The following is a 19,296-nucleotide window of genomic DNA, read 5'->3' as shown; positions in this document are numbered from 1 at the left end:
CGGCTTTCCCCCAATTTAGAACCTTTATTTCCGGTCCATCTTTGTCCTTTTCCATGACTACCTTAAATCTCACCGAATTATGGTCACGGTCACCAAAATGCTCTCCTACAGACACTTCTACCACTTGCCTGGCTACATTCCTTAGAATTAGGTCCAGTACCGCCCCCTCTCTTGTAGGACTTTCTACATGCTGGCTCAAAAAGCTCTCCTGGATGCACTTTAAGAATTCCACACCCTCTAAGCCTTTCACACTCTGACTATCCCAGTTAATATTGGGGAAGGTGAGATCCCCCACTATTATTACCCTATTATTTCTACACTTCTGAGATTTGCTTATGTATCTGTTCCTCTATCTCCCCCTGACTGTTTGGGGGCCTATAGTACACTCCCAGCAAAGTGCTTGCCCATTTTTGTTTTTACATTCTACCCATATGGCCACATTAGAGGAACCTGCTAAGATATCATCCCTCCTTACAGCAGTAATTGACTCCTTGATTAATATTGCGACACCCCCTCTTTTACACCCCCGTCTCAACTGAAGATTCTATACCCCAGAATATTGAGCTGCCAGTCCTGCCCCTCCCTCAACCATGTCTCTGTGATAGCAACAATATCACACTCCCATGTGTTCATCGACACCATCAATTCATCTGCCTTACTCGCAAGACTCCTTGCATTAAAATAAATGCCATCCAACCTTGCCATACTCCCTTGTGCCATTACATATTTTCTCTGCCTTCCAGGCTGATTTGTTTTTTCCTCTATATTTGGCTGTGTATCACCCCCTACTATAGCTCCACTCCATATCCCATCCCCCTGCCAAGTTAGTTTAACCCCCCCCCCCCCCAACAGTACTAGCAAACCTCCCCGCAAGGATGTTGGTCCCGTTCCGGTTCAGGTGCAACCCGTCTGACTTGTACAGGTCCCACCTTCCCCAGAAGCAGACCCAGTGATCCAGGAAACTAAAGCCCTCCCTCCTGCACCAACTCTTTAGCCACGCATTCATCTGCTCTATCCTCCTATTCCTATATTCACTAGCACGTGGCACCGGGAGTAATCCAGAGATTACAACCTTTGAGGTCCTGCTTTTTAATCTGCTACCTAGCTCCCTAAATTCTTGTTGCAGGACCTCATCCCTCTTTCTAACCATGTCGTTGGTACCAATGTGAACCACGACCTTTGACTGTTCGCCCTCCCCCTTCAGAATGCCCTGCAGCCGTTCAGTGACATCCTTGACCCTGGCACCAGGGAGGCAACATACCATTCTGGAGTCAGGTCTGCGGCCACAGAAACTTCTACCTGTTCCCCGTACGATAGAATCCCCTATCACTATTGCTCTCCCACTCTTTTTCCTCCCCTCCTGTGCAGCCGAGCCACTCGTAGTGCCACGGACTTGGCTCTTGGTGCATTCCCCTGAGAAACCATCTCCCCCCATCAGTATCCAAAACAGAAAATCTGTTGGAAAGGGAGATGGACCCAGGGGACTCCTGCACTACTTTCCTAGTTCTTTTACTCTGTCTGGTGGTGCACTCTTTACCTGTGGTGTGACCACCTCATTAAACATGCTATCCACGAAGATCTCAGCTTCGCGGATGCTCCACAGTGACTCCAGCCGCAGCTCCAGCTCTGAAACACGGATTTCGAGTAGCTGCAACTGGAGACATTTCCTGCACGTGTTCGCCCTGGACACCGAAAGTGTCCCTGACTTCCCACATAGCACAGAAGGAGCACTCCACGCAGCCGAGCTGCCCTGCCATGTCCTAACCTTAATTTACTCCCTTTAAAAATATTAAATACGCTAGGGATCTTACTTCCCTTTAAACACTACTTACTCTAGAGACCTTACTTTTACTTTAATGACTGGACTGTAGAAATACTCACCAGGTTCTACTTACCAATCAGCTCCTTCCCTGGTTGTGATGTCACTTTAGTGGTTTCGCAGTTGTTGGACTGCTCCCGCTCTCAGACTCTTTCCTTGGTGTAAAGTACGAACCAATTCATACAGGGTGAAAAGTTAGGAAAAACAAAGGCGAAGCAAGGGAGCTCCTCCTTCCACTCCTCACCCAACTCCCTGACTCACCCAACTCGCAGCACCCTGCCCAAACTGCACCCAGCGCAAAATCGCACTGCAAAGCCCGTCCCCACAGGCCCCGAAACAAAAGGAGCCCGTCGAGCCTCCCCAACCCACTGCCCCCAGCCGCTCCGAACCACAGGCCCCACAATTAGTCACATATGAGTTGTCAGGTGGGATTTTCAATGCATCCCGTATCTCCTCCTCATGTATTCTCTATGTATTGTATTACTTGCCATGTAAACTGAAAATTAGTGTGGGTGTGACGTTGAATTGAAAAGAACTAATAAAGGAATGCAATCCAAGAAATTGAAAAGACTCGTCTACAGGAAGGATGAGAAATGATCAATGGTGAAACTAAGGTGTAAGGAGGAAACTAAAGTAAACGATGGGAGTAAAAGGAATTTAGGTGTGTGCAAGTTGGAGAAGTGATTAAAAGATTATCTGTTAGGATGGCCCAGTACTCGTGTGCATTTGAGTCATTTAATGTGTCATAAATTAGTCTTTGGGTTGCTGATCAGTGAAACTTGCTTACCTCAGTAAAAAAAGGCAAGGAATGTAGACCGAGTATCAGGGTAGTTAATTTAATTTTCGATAAGAGTTGTAAATTAGGGGAAATAAAGTGTTTTGGCGTAATAGGATAACACAGAATCTACAATATGTTACAGGCAGTAACTGATCAAATGGTTGATGCAATATGGTTACTGCCTCAGAACAGGTAATTCTGTTTAACATAAATCATGGCCCGGATTTTCCAGGGCTTATGACCGCGTATGCGCATCGCAACTTCCGGGTTTATGCATGGGCTGTGCACGTGCGAAAACCCGGAACTTGTGATCTGTTAAGAATCTTCTTGACCGATCCTCCGCAGCTCCGGGAAATGGACATCCGCTGGCGGAGAGTTGGGCTATTTTCTCAACTCTTGCTCAGCAAATGCCCATGAAACTCTTATGTCTGGTAAAAGCAGGCGTAAGGCCTTTTACCAGCGTACGGGTGAAAATAAATATTACAATTTTTAAAAAATCATTAACATTCAAAAACCTTTAAAATGAGTTTTTGGCCACAAATATTTTAATGTATTTTTCAAAAAATTTAATTTGTTGTAAATATTTATTGAATTGTATTAATTAATTTTAAATATGTAATGTTTTTTTTATTTCAAGGTTGCGTAGATGTATTTTAAGTGATTTCTATTAAGCTTATGGGGATTCCGTAAGTAAATGGAATCCTCTTAAGCATAATGGGAATCCTGATTGGTTGGGCCGGCCCACGTGATGCTAGGGTGCTTGCGCCCCTGGAATACGTGGGCCTCTATGCAGGCCTACGTGCAGCAGCTCAGGAGTGTGAGTCTCCGTGGATCCAGGACATTAGGTAGGTGCGTAGATTTATTGTGGTTCAAAGGCATCCACTCGCGGGAAGCCTCCAACCGCAAATTCAGACCCCATGTTCCAATTTTGTGTTGTTATTGGTGAAGTTGCCATACATGGACAGAGGATGATAACTTCATGTGATCAAATCTAAATTTATTTTACAACCACTGGAAAAAAAATTAGCCTTTATAGAAATTAAAAAATTAATTTCTCATCAGATTTTATAAAGTTTTGTAACATATATTTGGATTCTTGTTCTTGCAAAGTTCTCGTTATAACAGACTTCCCCCACCATACTGGAGTAAGGTCACATTTTAATTCATTGGCTCGGATTTTGCAGGGGGTATGACAGCGTACTCATGCGCAAATCCCAAACTTGCGGTCCGTCGACGTACGCGTTAACAGGCCATCTGCTCCACCACGAAAACCTAAACGCTGACAGAGTTGGGCTATTTGCCCACCAACTGCCCAGCAATTGCGTATGGAAATTTTATGGCTGGTGGAAACAGGCACGGGACCTGTCTCCACAGCGTATGGGGATACTTGAAATGAAAAAAGCTTTTATTAAAATTAAATGACATCCAGGAACATTTAATGAGGAGCAATCCTAGTGTATGTTAAAGCTGCAGGTTTTAAAAATGTTTTCACATTTCATAACTTTCTGCACAGTGCACAGCATTTATTTAGAAGTGGGAATTATGAGTAATGAATTGGATTCCCACGATAAAAGCTAAATCTGTAATGAATTTTAAAAGCTGTAGTAATGAAGTATTGTAGTAATTTAAATGAATGAAATCCAATCTGTTTTCTGATTGGAGGACCAGGCCCTCGTGATCCCAGGTACAATTCCACACAGGCTGTGTCCCTGGGCCATTACGATGCCCTCCTACTTGCAGCGCCCAGCGCAAGTTTACACACGAGGACCGCCATCAGGTAGATGTGTATACTTTTCGCAGGTCAGCAGCGTGCTCCGGAGGTATGCTGCCGACCGCAATTTTTGGCTCATTATCCTGATGTATGCCTCCATGGTTAAGAATATCGGTCATCGGGGAGCAGAAAGAATAATCAAATGAGGTTTTGTACTTGGCTAGATTTTTAAAAATATACTCCATTGAGCTTTATTCCTCATCCTTGATGTTACCTGGTTTTTCATGGGTATCAGCTCTGAGCTGGGGAAGTTTTCAATTCACAAGAGGAAAAAATGTGCCGGTTTCAGATTGCAAATAGGTTTTTTTGTTAGATTTTTACTTGTCCTAAGAAGTAATTGAAGGCCTGCAACATTTGACTTTTTCCATTATAGTTAATCTATGCATTTTGGTAGGAGTTGACTGCTTGAAAGGTCCCTGCATTCAGAATGAGTAGGGGATGTAACTTGGAGCAGCATGATCAATCCCACAAACGCTTCCTGCTAAAAGACCTGGAGGCAGTTTGAGTGGATCTGAGTTTTAACAAATCGCTTACTCTAAAACATCAGAAGCTACACAAATTGCCATGCGAGTCCTAATTTAATTATATAAACTGTTTCCTGCATGATTTTAAGTCCTAGTTTTACCAACAGTAATGGAAAACACTAGGGGTTTGAACATGACTTGCATTTTTTCCCTTTAAAATTCAGTTTTCTAACTCTCTATTGTCTCCTGATGATTGATTTCTTGCAGGAATACAGGTCCATTGCACTGATCATCCTCTGACACCAAGTCATTATTCACTTGGGTATTTTGACCGTGAATGCTGCTGAGCTATTTTACATGCAGGATGCATCACATATGTACTTAATCCCCGATATCCACACATGGGGTTAGATTCTCAACCAGCCCAGGTGTAAAACTAGCATTGCGGAAACCGCCTGAAATGAAAGTCGGGTGGTTTCTATAATGGGTAATGCCATGGACTCTAAACAGGAATCACTGGATGGTGCTCATGAGAAGGAACCCTGGTTCTAGATAAGAAATCGGAGCAGGAGTAGACCATTCGGCCCCTCGAGACTGCTCCGCCATTCATTAAGATCATGGCTGATCTTCTACTTCAACTCCACTTTCCTGCACTATCATATCCCTCGATTCCCTTAATATCCTAAAATCTATCGATCTCTGTCTTGAATATACTCAACGACTGAGCCTCCACAGCCCTCTGGGCTAGAGAATTCCAAAGATTCACCACCCTCCGAGTGAAGAAATTTCTGTTCATCTCAGTCCTAAATGGCCGACCCCTTATTCTGAGACTGTGACCCCCTGATTCTAGACTCCCCAGCCAGGGGAAGCAATGTTCCCTCTAATTCTTTTTTTGGCCTGTGCAGTCCTTTTAACAGGCTGCACGGGCCATTCAAAATTCCACACTGCTCAGCTATATCGTGACTAAGCTTGCTGAGTTGTCAGGGCAGTAGCAGGAATTTCTCTTCTATTCCCCAAAGAAATAATCATCTTTGGATCTCTAATGGAGATTATGTTTGTACTCAATCGGTTTTGTTCTTTTGTTTAGCTGGCTCATGGGAAGGCGTCCAGAATTCACAGATCCTAAAGTGGTTGCACAAGGAGAAGGAAGAGAAGGTCTGTCTCAATGAAGGTCCAGTTTACGTGTTGTTGCTGGTAAAGTTGCCATGCTGGACAGGGGATGGCAGCTTCATGTGATCCAATCACATGATTTGACAAGCTGTGACATCTGAATTTATGTTACGAACACTGGGGAAAATTATGCCTTTATAAAAATTAAAAATAAATGGCATGTCATCATATTACAGTAACATAGCATCTAGTTTGGATTCATGTTATTGCAAAGCTCTTGTTATAAGGTCACATTTTACTTCATTGCCCCGATATGTGCCTCCATGGTTAAGAACGTTGCTAATCAGGGTACAGAATGATCAAATAGGTGGTTTTTGGCTGGAATTCAGAATTGAATTAACTGCCATGGTTTGTGCCAGCACAGATTATGACTAGCACTTTGTAATATCTCTGACTAGATATTACATGTAAGGGGATTTCTCTTAATGTTGCAACCTTGATTTTCCAGTTATAGGTTTTTTTTAAAAATTGTATCTCGAAGAAGATTTTATGTAGATTCTACTGCTTACAGTTGGCTAGATGAAGTGACCTGAGGAACAGAGATAGTACACAACCATGTTTCATGGTGACATTGCCGGAATTACTTTTTAAAATTTGTTTCAAGTCACTTTTGGCTAGCTGTTGCACTTAAGTTGTTCTAACATTAAATATCCTAACTCAATCTGTCTACCTCCCATAATATTCAAGACAAATGCCTTTTTTATTTAAAATACTAATTTTTCCCTATGGAGGCTAAAGATGGTAGGATGACATAAAAGGAAGGAGGAATTCCTTTGCAGTGGCAACTCCATGATGTTGCAAAGTGAGCCTGCAATAACATTCTCTCTCTGATTAGGTTAAATACAAGGAATGATTTTTACAAATAATGTATTCCTTTAAAAGTTTCAAACTTTTACAGCCATTGTGTTGATGGAAACAAAAAAAAGGAACAATATTCACCTGTATTATGTTTTTCTTTTGCATTTTTAGTTACAAGGGTTCTGTCACAAGGCTATGTTACCATCTCTTTCAACATTATCACCAAGGACTTGAAAAAACTTGGATATGATTCAACCCCTACTAATCCTGTATTGTCTGATGTCTAAGTGGAATCCCAGACTGAACATAACATGAAGCAAAAGTTGAATTTCTACTTGGTTGACACGATTCTGTATATATAGAGATTTGAATTGTATTTCTGTTTTTACTAAACTATTGACCAATCAATCCTTGAACAAAAGACACAGTTTTTATGACACATGCTGCATTCCAAATTTCACAGCTCTGCAGTAGATATCAGACTCAGTATCACTAGTCACTCCTAGAAATAGACCTCGTCACATCCCACGACCAGGAAAGTACCTATTACTGTTACAATATCTAGATAAATGATAGTGTCACCTAGGGATCGTAACATGACCCCATGTTGTGTATCTAGATATTATAGTGCACTTGTGTTCTCCTGTCTGAATAGCACTTCAGGCATGAACATAATGCAACACGCTGGTTTATTTAGCATGAATCATATGAATGAACACAATACAGTATTCACAACATGATTCAATCAACTCCCAAAGGTCATTGTACCATATATGGCTTTATGAATGTTAACTGCCCATGAGCCCACTGGCATCTGACTTTCGTTATGGCTTGTACACGTAGGTATGGTCTAGGGTTACTCATTCTCCCTGTTCAAGAGTAAACATTGTCTCTCACCATTTCAGTTTTCAGCTTCATAAGGAACGAGAAGCAAAGATTGTCCACTGACCCTCTCTTAATTCTGCATGTTGAGGATTGTTCTGCAAAGCTGCCAGTCAAGGTTACCTTATGCCTAGCATAACATACATCAAAACAAAATCTCTTCCAGGCCATATAGTTAAAGTTGCCAAAATGTTACCATCTGAAAATTTCCCCCAACTTTGGACTTGCCCATGTTAGATGCAGAATAAAGTCCGTGTTCCAACATATCTCGGTCTTTTCTCAAAATTTCTGTGACAGGTGTTAGCCGTGGCTCAGTAGTAGCACTCTTGCCTATGAGTCGTGCTATCCAAGAGGTGAAAGGATAAGCCATCCAGTCCCATATCAAACATTTTAAATAGGAAAAAGAGGTCCACGTCTTGACTCGATGAAGAACTTAATCAGCATGCTCAAAAGTCTAAATACATTCATTGATTGATGATGTTTCCTTGATGTCATTTGGTATAACAAAATGGCTACAATTCAATCCAAAACTAATTGAAGTTTAAAAATCTGAAATTTTTTCTGAATTTTACTAGAATTTGAACTAAGAGTTGTTAAGGCTTATCCAGTAACTTGAGTTATGATACAGGGTACATTTTACATGGTAAATATATATTCAATGTGTTTTATACAAGGACTTTAATAAATTGAGGTTTTTTAAAAGAAGTAAAGAGACTTTAGAATTACTTCTTTTCTATCTATGTGTGTTTATTATTAGGACTGTTCTCAGATTCCACGCAGAAAAGACTTGCATTTCTATAGCGCCTTTCACGACCACTGAACGTCCTAAAGCACTTTACAGTCAATGAAGTACTTCTGAAGTGTAGCCACTGTTGTAATGTAGGAAACGCAGCAGCCAATTTGCACACAGCAAGCTCCCACAACAGCAATGTGATAACGACTAGATAATCTGTTTTGCAGTGTTAATTGAGGGATAAATATTGGCCAGGACACCAGGGATAACTCCGCAGCTCTTCTTCCAAATAGTGCCATGGGATCTTTTACGTCCACCACTCCCTCAGTACTGCACTGGAGTGTCAGCCTAGATGTTTTTGCTCAAGTCTCTAGAGTGGGACTTGAACCTAAACCGTCTCAGGCGACTCCGACTCAGAGGTGAGAGTGCTACCCAGAGCCACAGCTGACATGTCAACTATGAGACCATGTGACTATCTGTATTAAGATTTGGGGGTGGGGGGGGGGGGGGAGTAGAAATTGAGGCTTTTAACAGACTGGCACTACCCATCAGTCTTCATTTAATTTAATTGGCAATGTAAATAGTTAATTTTCTCCAATGGAGCCACCTTCTTTAAGTACTCTGAGCGAAATGGCATTCGTTACTGTGTTTGGAGAACTGGAAGGTGGCATGAAGAACAGGAAATCAATTTAAATGTCCCAGTTTAGAGTACACTTTGACCTCTAACAGACTCATGATACAATGTAGGGGAGGGGGTGGGGAAGCATAAGAGATGACAAAGTTAGGAGGCACAGTAAGTTGTGTGGCTGGGACATCATGCTGCAAGGAAAACCCCAGTGGCGAATAGCTTTGGGAACCATGGAACAAAGCCACCTGTTCCTCCCAAGTCATGCCTAAAATTACTCCTACTGTATCCCAAAATACTATTTTCTGAAAAAAGTATGAATTGAATGAATCAATACGAACTGCTTCTACCGTCTCTCCAGGGAGCCTGTTCCATAGATTGAACACTCACTCACTGAAATACTGTTTCCATGGACTAGTTTTACCATCAATATCCTGGGGGTCACCATTGACCAGAAACTTAACTGGACCAGCCACATAAATACTGTGGCAACAAGAGCAGGTCAGAGGCTGGGTATTCTGCAGCGAGTGTCTCAACTCCTGACTCCCTAAAGCCTTTTCACCATCTACAAGGCACAAGTCAGGAGTGTGATGGAGTACTCTCCACTTGCCTGGATGAGTGCAGCTCCAACAACACTGAAGAAGCTCGACACCATCCAGGACAAAGCAGCCCGCTTGATTGGCACCCCATCCACCACCTTAAACATTCACTCCCTCCACCACCGGCATACAGTGGCTGCAGTGTGTACGATCTACAAGATGCACTGCAGCAACTCGCCAAGGCTTCTTTGGCAGCACCTCCCAAACCCGCGACCTCTACCACCTAGAAGGACAAGGGCAGCAGATACATGGGAACACCACCACCTCCAAGTTACACGCCATCCTGACTTGGAAGTATATCGCCGTTCTTTCATCGTCGCTGGGTCGAAATCCTGGAACTCCCAAACAGCACTGTGGGAGTACCTTCACCACAAGGACTGCAGCAGTTCAAGGCGGCGGCTCACCGCCACCTTCACAAGGGCAACCAGGGATGGGCAATAAATGCTGGCCTTGCCAGCTATGCCCATATCCCATGAACGAATAATAGAAAACTTCCCTTCAAGCACAGGCCTTGGCCTCTGGTTCTACTGTTCTAGACAAGGTAAAATAGCTCGTCACGCTCTAGATTATCGAGGAATTATTCAAATGGCATTCTCCACAAGAAAACATTAGGCCTGCGCAGCACCCGGCTTTCCTTCTTCCCTGGCAGTAATGCCCTCCCCTACGCCCCACCACTTACCTTAGTGCCTGGGACCGTTGTCTCGGGTCCCGGTGGCCGCCTCCTACCATCCAGCCACCTAATGATTCCCGGCGTCAGGTGATCTCCTCAGCCTCATGGTTGATTTCTCGGCACCCCATGCATCAATCCCGCTCTCAGGTAAAATCAACCTATAATTTTTCTGAAAATATTTGACAATAACTTTTTTCTGTTAAGGAATTAAACACTATTGTATTGAAAAGCATCGCCACCTCAGTTACACGTTGACATAGGACTGCTCTCAAGATTAAAAAAAGTTTGCCAAATACTTTTTCATGACAGTGGTCTTCACTAGGTTAGTCTGATACACCTGAAGGAGCTCTGCAAACATGCTGCTGCACAGCTTTTATTACTGTGCAATTAATTTTGGAACAGTCATATGAAAAAGTGCCCATCACCAACCCTGTGATACTGGCCCAGAAATTGCGGTCGGAGGCTTGCCGCCCGCATTTGCCTCCGAACCGCAAGAAAACTCCATACTTACCTGCTGTCTCCGGAGCTTCGGACCCTTTAATTAAATATTTAAAGTTAAAATTTAATTTTTTGAAAAATAAATTTAAACGGGACAAAAATAACCTAAACTCATTTTAAAAGCGGGGGAGTGGGACTAAGTGCTCTTGCAGAGAACTGGCATGGGCTCGATGGGCCGAATGGCCTCCTTTTGTGCTGTAACCATTCTATGATTCTATGTAAGTGAATGTTTAGATCATTTTAAAAGTTTTATTTTAACATTTATTTTAACCCTTACGCTGGTAAAAGGTCTTATGCCTTCTTTTACCAGGCGTGAGAGTTTGGTGGGTATTCGCTGGGCAGTAGTTGGGCAAATACCCTAACTGCGCCAGCAAAAGTGAATTTGTAGTGCATGGGTACGATTTGTCAAGGAGAAACTTGACAGATTGCAAGTTCCTCCCAAAATGCATCACCTCACACTTTTCAGGGTTAAATTCCATTTGCCACTGTTCTGCCCATCTAACCAACCCATCTATATCATCCTGTGGCCTGAGGCTTCCCTCTTCGCTATTTACCACTCCACCAATTTTCCTGTGAACTTACTGATCATACCTCCTACATTCATATCTAAATCATTAATGTACACTACAAACAGCAAAGGACCCAGCACCGATCCCTGCGGTACACCACTAGACACAGGCTTCCAGTCACAAAAACAACCTTCGACCATCACCCTCTGCCTCCTGCCACTAAGCCAATTTTGGATGCAATGTGCCAAATTGCCCTGGATCCCATGGGCTCTTACCTTCTTGACCAGTCTCCCATGTGGGACCTTATCAAAAGCCTTACTGAAGTCCATGTAGACTACATCAACTGAACTACCCTCATCCACACACCTAGTCACCCCATCGAAAAATTCAATCAAATTGGTTGGACATGATCTCCCCCTGACAAAGCTATGCTGACTATCCTTGATTAATCCTTGCCTCTCCAAGTGGAGACTAATTCTGTCCCTCAGAATTTTTTCCAATAATTTCCCTACCACTGATGTTAGGCTCACTGGCCTGTAATTCCCTGGTTTATCCCTACTACCCTTCTTGAATAATGGTACTACATTAGCTGTTCTCCAGTCCTCTGGCACCTCCCCTGCAGCCAGAGTTCTGAAAATTTATGTCAGAGCCCCTGCAATCTCCTCTCTTGCCTCACACAGCAGCCTGGGATACATCTCGTCAGGGCCTGGGGATTTATCCACTTTTAAGCCTGCTAAAACCGCTAGTACCTCCTCCCTCTCAATACTAATCTGTTCAAGTATATCACAATCTCCCTGCCTGATTTCTATGCCTACATCGTCCTTCTCCATAGTGAACACAGATGCAAAATATTCATTTAAAACCTCATCTACATCTTCCGGCTCTACACACAGGTTGCCACTTTGGTCCCTAACGGGCCCTACTCTTTCCCTGGTTATCCTCTTGCCCTTAATATACTTATAAAACACCTTGGGATTTTCCTTTATTTTGCCTGCCAGTGTTTTTTCATGCCTCCTCTTCGTTCTCCTAATTTATTTTTTTAAGTACCCCCCCTGCACTTTCTATACTCCTCTAGGGCTTCCACTGTTTTTAGTCCTTTGTATCTGCCAAAAGCCTCCCTTTTTTTTCCTAATCCATTCTTGTATATCCCTTGACATCCAGGGTTCCTTGGGTTTGCTGGTCCCACCCTTGACCTTTACGGGAACATGTTGGCGTTGTACTCTATTTCCTTTCTGAAGACTCCCACTGCTCTGATGTGGATTTTTGGGTAAGTTGAAATCCCCTACTATTATTACCCTATTATTTCTACACTTCTCTGAGATTTGCCTACATATCTGTTTCTCTATCTCCCCCTGACTGTTTGGGGGCCTATAGTACACTCCCAGCAAAGTACTTGCCCTCTTTTTGGTTTTAAGTTCTATCCATATGGCCTCATTAGAGGAACCTGCTAAGATATAATCCCTCCTTACAGCAGTAATTGACTCCTCGATTAATATTGCAACACCCCCTCCTCTGTCTCGCCTGAAGATTCTATACCCTGGAATATTGAGCTGCCAGTCCTGCCCCTCCCTCAACCATGTCTCTGTGATAGCAACAATATCATACTCCCATGTGTTAATCGATACCATCAATTCATCTGCCTTACTCGCAAGACTCCTTGCATTAAAATAAATGCCATCCAGCCTTGCCATACTCCCTTGTGCCGTTACATATTTGCTCTGCCTTCCAGGCGGACTTGTTTTTTCCTCTATATTTGGCTGTACATCACCCCCTACTATAGCTCCACTCTCTATCCCATCCCCCTGCCAAGTTAGTTTAAACCCCCCCTCCCCCCCAATAGTACTAGCAAACCTCCCTGCAAGGATGTTGGTCCTGCTCCGGTTCAGGTGCAACCCGTCCGACTTGTACAGGTCCCACCTTCCCCAGAAGCAGACCCAGTGATCCAGGAAACTAAAGCCCTCCCTCCTGCACCAACTCTTTAGCCACGCATTCATCTGCTCTATCCTCCTATTCCTATACTCACTAGCACGTGGCACCGGGAGTAATCCAGAGATTACAACCTTTAAGGTCCTGCTTTTTAATCTGCTACCTAGCTCCCTAAATTCTTGTTGCAGGACCTCATCCCTCTTTCTACCCATGTCTTTGGTACCAATGTGAACCACGACCTCTGACTGTTCGCCCTCCCCCTTCAGAATGCCCTGCAGCCGTTCAGTGACATCCTTGACCCTGATCGTTGAGGACCCTTCTCAACGACCTCATGCTCCACAGGAGGGGGCACCACAGGGCTGCACTACACCAGAGGCGATACCCCCAATACAGGGTATACAGACAGAGGATGAGCTTCCTCAACATGACTGAGCAGCAGTGCTTCAGGAGGCTGAGGCTATCGCGCCAGGTCATTGCAGGCATTTGCAGCTTGCTGGAACAAGACCTGCTGCCCAGAGGTCCTGGTGGACATTCCTTACCAGTGGCTGTCAAAGTCACCACCACCCTCAACTTCTTCGCTTCAAGTTCCTTCCAGGGATCTGCAGCAGACATTTGAGGGATCTCACAGTCGGCTGACCATAGATAAATCACCCAGGTGACCAATGGCATGTCAGCCAATTATATCAACTTTTCCATTAATGAGGCCAGTGTTACTCAGCGGGCGCTTGGCTTTGCAGCTCTGGCTGGCTTCCTACAGGTGCAGGGCGTCATCAACTGCACACATGTAGCCATGAAGGCACCCCATCATCACCCAGGAGTGTTTGTCAACTGCAAAGGCTTCCACTCCCTCAATGTACAGCTCAGCTGCAACAGTAAAAAGATTATGCATGCGTGCGCCAGATTCCCTGGCAGCTGTGATGACTCTTTCATGCTGCGCCAGTCCATCCTCCCTCAGCTCTTCACACCTCCAAACACACTTACTGGCTGGCTGCTTGGGAGACAAGGGCTATCCACTGAAGAAGTGGCTCATGACACCCGAGGAGGCCAAGTACTAAGGTTGAGGAGCGTTATAATGAGAGCCACATCTCCACCAGATGTGTCATAGAACAAGCAATAGGATGTACTTCAGATGCCTCGACAGATCTGGAGGAGCCCTCAGTACACAACAGCCAGGGTCTCCAGAATCATCGTTGTCTGCTGCGCGCTGCACAATATAGCGCAGCAGTGAGGATTAGAGCTGCACGAGGAGCATGGCGCACAGCCTCTTCAGAGAAGGATGAGCAGGTGGAAGACGAGCAGGAGGAGGAACCAGAGATGCAGATGGCATCAGCGCACATTGCTGCTTGGGAGGGCCTCATTATGGCCAGGTTTACTTAACTTGCTCCAATGCAGCCACATGCTCTAAGTTTCCCCCGTTCACCCCACCGCAACACCATAAAGCATCCCTATAATGACCAAGCCAAAGCCCCAAAGCTTGAGGTTAAATAATGTCATCATTCACTCCAAGTGACAAAGCCATTTCCAAGGTTTGAGGCAAAAATGGACAAGACCCGAAAGTGGTGCGAAGAAAACCATTTATGTTTGCAATAAAAACAACAAACTTAGCACGAACATTTTTTGATACACCCATGTGCATTTATTTGTATGTCAATTTTCTTTTGCGAGTGTTTCTACGAGGTGCAACCCCCCTGTGACTTCAGCAGACCTTGTTGCAGGCTGCTCACTTCCCTGCTGTGACTGCTTTGATACTTTGGGCGGACATCCTCTGGGTTTTGGAGTCTGCAAGGGCCCCGCCAAAGTCAGCTCCTAGAAACATAGAAGATAGGAGCAGGAGTAGGCCATTCGGCCCCTCGAGCCTGCTCCGCCATTTAATGCAATCATGACTGATCATCCAAATTCAGTACCCTGTCCCTGCTTTCTCTCCATATCTCTAGATTCCCTTAGCCTTAAGAAATATATCTAACTCCTTCTTGAATATATTTAATGAATTGGCCTCAACTGTCTTCTGTGGTAGAGAATTCACCACTCTCTGAAACTTATAAAATTCTAATTTCTTCACCCAATGAGATCCCCTCTCATTCTTCTAAACTCTAGCGAATAAGCCTAATCGACCCAATCTCTCTTCATACATCATTCCTGCCATTGCAGATATCAGTCTGGTGAATCTTCGCTGCACTCCCTCCTTGGAAAGAACATTCTTCCTCAGATAAGGCGACCAAAACTGCACACAATACTCAAGGTGTGGTCTCACCAAGGCCCTGTACAACTGCAGCAACACATCCTTGCTCCTGTACTCAAATCCTCTCGCTATGAAGGCCAGCATACCATTTGCCTTCTTAACTGCCTGCTGCACCTGCATGCTTACCTTTAGCGACTGGTGCACAAGGACACCCAGGTCTCGTTGCACTTCCCCTTTTCCCAATCTATTGCCGTTCAGATAATAATCTGCCTCCCTGTTTTTGCCACCAAAGTGGATAACCTCGCATTTATCCACATTATACTGCATCTGCCCAATCTGTCCAAATCGTACTGGAGTTTCTCCGCATCCTCCTCACAGCACACACGCCCACCCAGCTTTGTCTCGTCTGCAAACTTGGAGATAATACATCTAGTTCCCTTGTCTAGATCATTACTTTATATTGTGAATAACTGGGGTCCTAGCACTGATCCCTGCGGTACCTCACTAGTCACTGCCTTCCACTCGGAAAAAGACCCGTTTATTCCAACTCTTTGCTTTCTGTCTGCCACCAGTTTTCTATCGAAGTCAGTACCTTACCCCCAATCCCATGTGCTTTAACTTTGCACGCTAGTCTCTTATGCGGGACCTTATCGAAAGCCTTCTGAAAGTCCAAATACACCACATCCACTTGTTCTCCCTTATCTATTCTACCAGTTACATCCTCAAAAAATTCCAGTAATTAGTTAAGCATGATTTACCTTTTGTAAATCCATGTTGACTTTGTCCGATCCTGTCACTGTTTTCCAAGTGCTCTGCTATTACATCTTTTATAATGGACTCTAGCATTTTCCCCACTACCGATGTCAGGCTTACCGGTCTATAATTCTCCATTTTTTCTCTACCACCTTTTTTAAATAGTGGGGTTACATTAGCTACCCTCCAATCCATGGGAACTGTTCCAGAGTCTATAGAATTTTGGAAGATGACCAGCAATGCATCTACTATTTCTAGGGCCACTTCCTTAAGTACCCTAGGATGTAGATTATCAGGCCCATGGGATTTATCGGCCTTCAATCCCGTCAATTTCCCTAACACCATTTCCCTACAAATACTCAGTTCCTCCCTCTCATTAGACCCTATGTTCCCCGACATCTCTGGAAGTTTATTTGTGTCCTCCTTTGTGAAGACAGAACCAAAGTATGTATTTAATTGGTCTGCCATGTCTTTGTTCCCCATTATAAATTCCCCTGATTCTGACTGCAAGGGACCTACGCTTGACTTCACCAATCTTTTTCTCTTCACATATCTGTAGAAGCTTATAGTCAGTTTTTATGTTCCCTGCAAGCTTACTCTCATACTCTATTTTCCCCCTCTTAATTAATCCCTTTGTCCGCCTTTGCTGAATTATCAGGTTTGCTGCTTTTTCTGGCCAATTTATATGTCCTCTCCTTGGATCTTATGCTATCCCCAATTTCCCTTGTTAGCCAATGTTGAGTCACCTTTTTTGTTTTATTTTTATGCCAAACAGGGATGAACAAATTCTGTAGTTCATCCATGCGATCTTTAAATGCTTGCCATGGCCTATTTACCATCAACCCTTTAAGTAATATTCCCCAATCCATCCTAGCCAACTCGCGCCTCATACCATCGTAGTTTCCTTTATTTAAATTCAGTACAAATGTCTCTGAATCGACTACTTCACTCTCCATCTTAATGAAGAATTCCAACATATTATGATCACTCCTCCCCAAGGGGCTTCGCACAAGATTGCTAATTAATCCTTTCTCATTACATAATACCCAGTCTAAGATGGCCTGATCTCCAGTTGGTTCCTCGACATATTGGTCCAGGAAACCATCCCGTATACACTCTAGGAATTCCTCTTCCACAGTATTGTTACTAATTTGGTTAGACCAATCTATACGTAGATTAAAGTTACCCATGATAACGGCTGTGCCCTTATTGCACGCATCTCTAATTTCCCGTTTAATGCCATCCCCAACCTCATCATTACTGTTTGGGGGTCTGTATACAACTCCCACTAACGTTTTCTGCCCCATGGTATTTCTCAGCTCTACCCATACAGATTCCACATTATCAGAGCTAATAGCCTTCCTTACTTATTGTGTTAATCTCCTCTTTAACCAGCAATGCTACCCCACCGCCTTTTCCTTTTTGCCTGTCCTTCCTGAATATTGAATACCCCTGGATGTTGAATTCCCAGCCTTGGTCACCCTGGAGCCATGTCTCCATAATCCCAATTATATCATATCCGTTTACATCTATTTGCGCAGCTAATTCATCCACCTTATTACAGATGCTCCTCGCATTAAAACACAAAGCCTTCAGGCTTGTTCTTTTAACACTCTTAGACCTTTTAGAATTGTGACTGTGCAGGGCCAGACTCAGACATCGCGATCCGAGGAAGCATGTAGGGCTCTAACTGAGGGGGAAGCAACGTGGAAGAAGTGGGAGCTCTTTGAGAAGAGCCCGCACGTCCATGTCCCCTCTCACAATCATCCCTCTCATGGGCCACCCGCACTTCCCTGCTAGTAAGGAGCCAGCGAGCACCTTGCTGCACAATAATGGGGCGAAGGCGGCCCAAGTCAACGTTTACATATCTCCTTGAGAGGAGGTCTATGAGCGCCTACCATCTGCTGTCCACAGCTAACGTGCTCATGTGACTGCCACATTTACATGGAAGAGTACATCGCCGCCATCGCCTGCGACATGGTGGCGCCCATGTTAGAGATGGACTCCTCCATTCGCTGAACATTTGCAGACATCACGGCTGCAAAAGATGCCAGAGCATCATGCAATTGCTGCTACCCCTCCAAGATCACCCTCTTTCTTGATGGTCCCCGAGGCTCAGCGTCTGCATGCAGCTCAGCAGAGCTTGGAGCATCCTGTGCCCTCCGGTGAGGAGTCTCCACTGCTGTCCCCGTCAACATCACCTGCTCTTGCTCACTTGTGAATTGTGAGATACTAGGTGACAACTTTACTCTATGGTGCAAAGGACCCACCGAGGTGTGCGTATCTGCGCTGGTGCTGGCTGCACTTGGGTCTTCTGACGTTGTACCCTCAGAGGCAGGAGGTGCCTCTGAGTCGTTGTCTTCCTCCTCCGGGGGGGGGGGGGGGGGGCGGGGGCAGGTGGTTGATGGACCTGTGGGAGAGTAAAGAGATGAATTAGAAGTATTATAATAAAAATGGCTAACGTTACCATTATGCACTTGACATTTCACTGGCTGCTGACGTAAGTCACCATATGGGTGACTGTTGTATACCACGTGGCTTTGAGATGTGATTCTGTCACCAGGTTGCTGGGATGTCCCCTCTCTCTGTCTCCCACTGCCAGCGTCTCTCTCTCTCTCTCGATCCCGAAATTTCCAGAACCGCCAACTCCTCTGCTGCTGTGAGATGTGCAATTACTGGAGGGCCAACTCTGGCTCTCTCCCGCTGTTTTTGTGGGCTCTCTTCTCCTGCAAACAAGGAAAGGGAATATTGAGTGAGAGTGATGGAATGAGTGTAAGGAATGGATGTGTTACATCTCTAAAGTGTGACTATGAGGAAGTGGGGTGCCAATGCCAAATGGCCTCCTTCTGTTACTTGCTATGATCGCATTAGGATGAGGGTGAGTGTGAGGGGTGGTTAGTCAGATGGGGATGTGAGCATGTACATAGAGAGGGATGGGTGGACGTGCACGGTAGGTTGGTATGAGGAATGATGTGCAGGAGTAGGCTTGGGAAGGCAGAGTGATGGGGATGTGTTGACAGGCACTTCAGGATGTGTGTGGCATTGCACTCACCTTTCCTAACCTCGAGATCACTGAAGCGCTTCCTGCACTATATCCAGATCCCCCTCACCACATTACTGCT

General features: G+C 44.6%; 1 protein-coding gene across 4 annotated transcripts in view; it reads left to right on the top strand.

The window, feature by feature from the left end:
* Positions 1–8,392, top strand: part of b9d1 (B9 protein domain 1) — a 46,768-nt gene extending 38,376 nt beyond the window's left edge. For 2 of the 4 annotated variants that reach the window (XM_086000544.1, XM_086000542.1), the window contains 2 exons: positions 5,920–6,026; positions 6,972–8,392. In XM_086000544.1, coding sequence (XP_085856670.1) covers positions 5,920–6,026; positions 6,972–7,034 — 170 coding nt within the window. In that variant the 3' untranslated portion in view covers positions 7,035–8,392. The remainder of the gene's footprint in view (positions 1–5,919; positions 6,027–6,971) is intronic. The other 2 variants (XM_086000545.1, XM_086000543.1) reach the window with 2 other exon arrangements.
* The last annotated feature ends 10,904 nt before the right edge of the window (positions 8,393–19,296 follow it).

This window comes from Somniosus microcephalus, chromosome 11 (assembly GCF_052327205.1).
Source record: "Somniosus microcephalus isolate GS21.2 chromosome 11, FLI_Smic_1.0, whole genome shotgun sequence".
Lineage (NCBI taxonomy): Eukaryota > Metazoa > Chordata > Chondrichthyes > Squaliformes > Somniosidae > Somniosus > Somniosus microcephalus.
The sequence above is the reverse complement of the archived record's forward strand: the minus strand, read 5'-3'. Positions and strand labels throughout refer to the sequence as shown.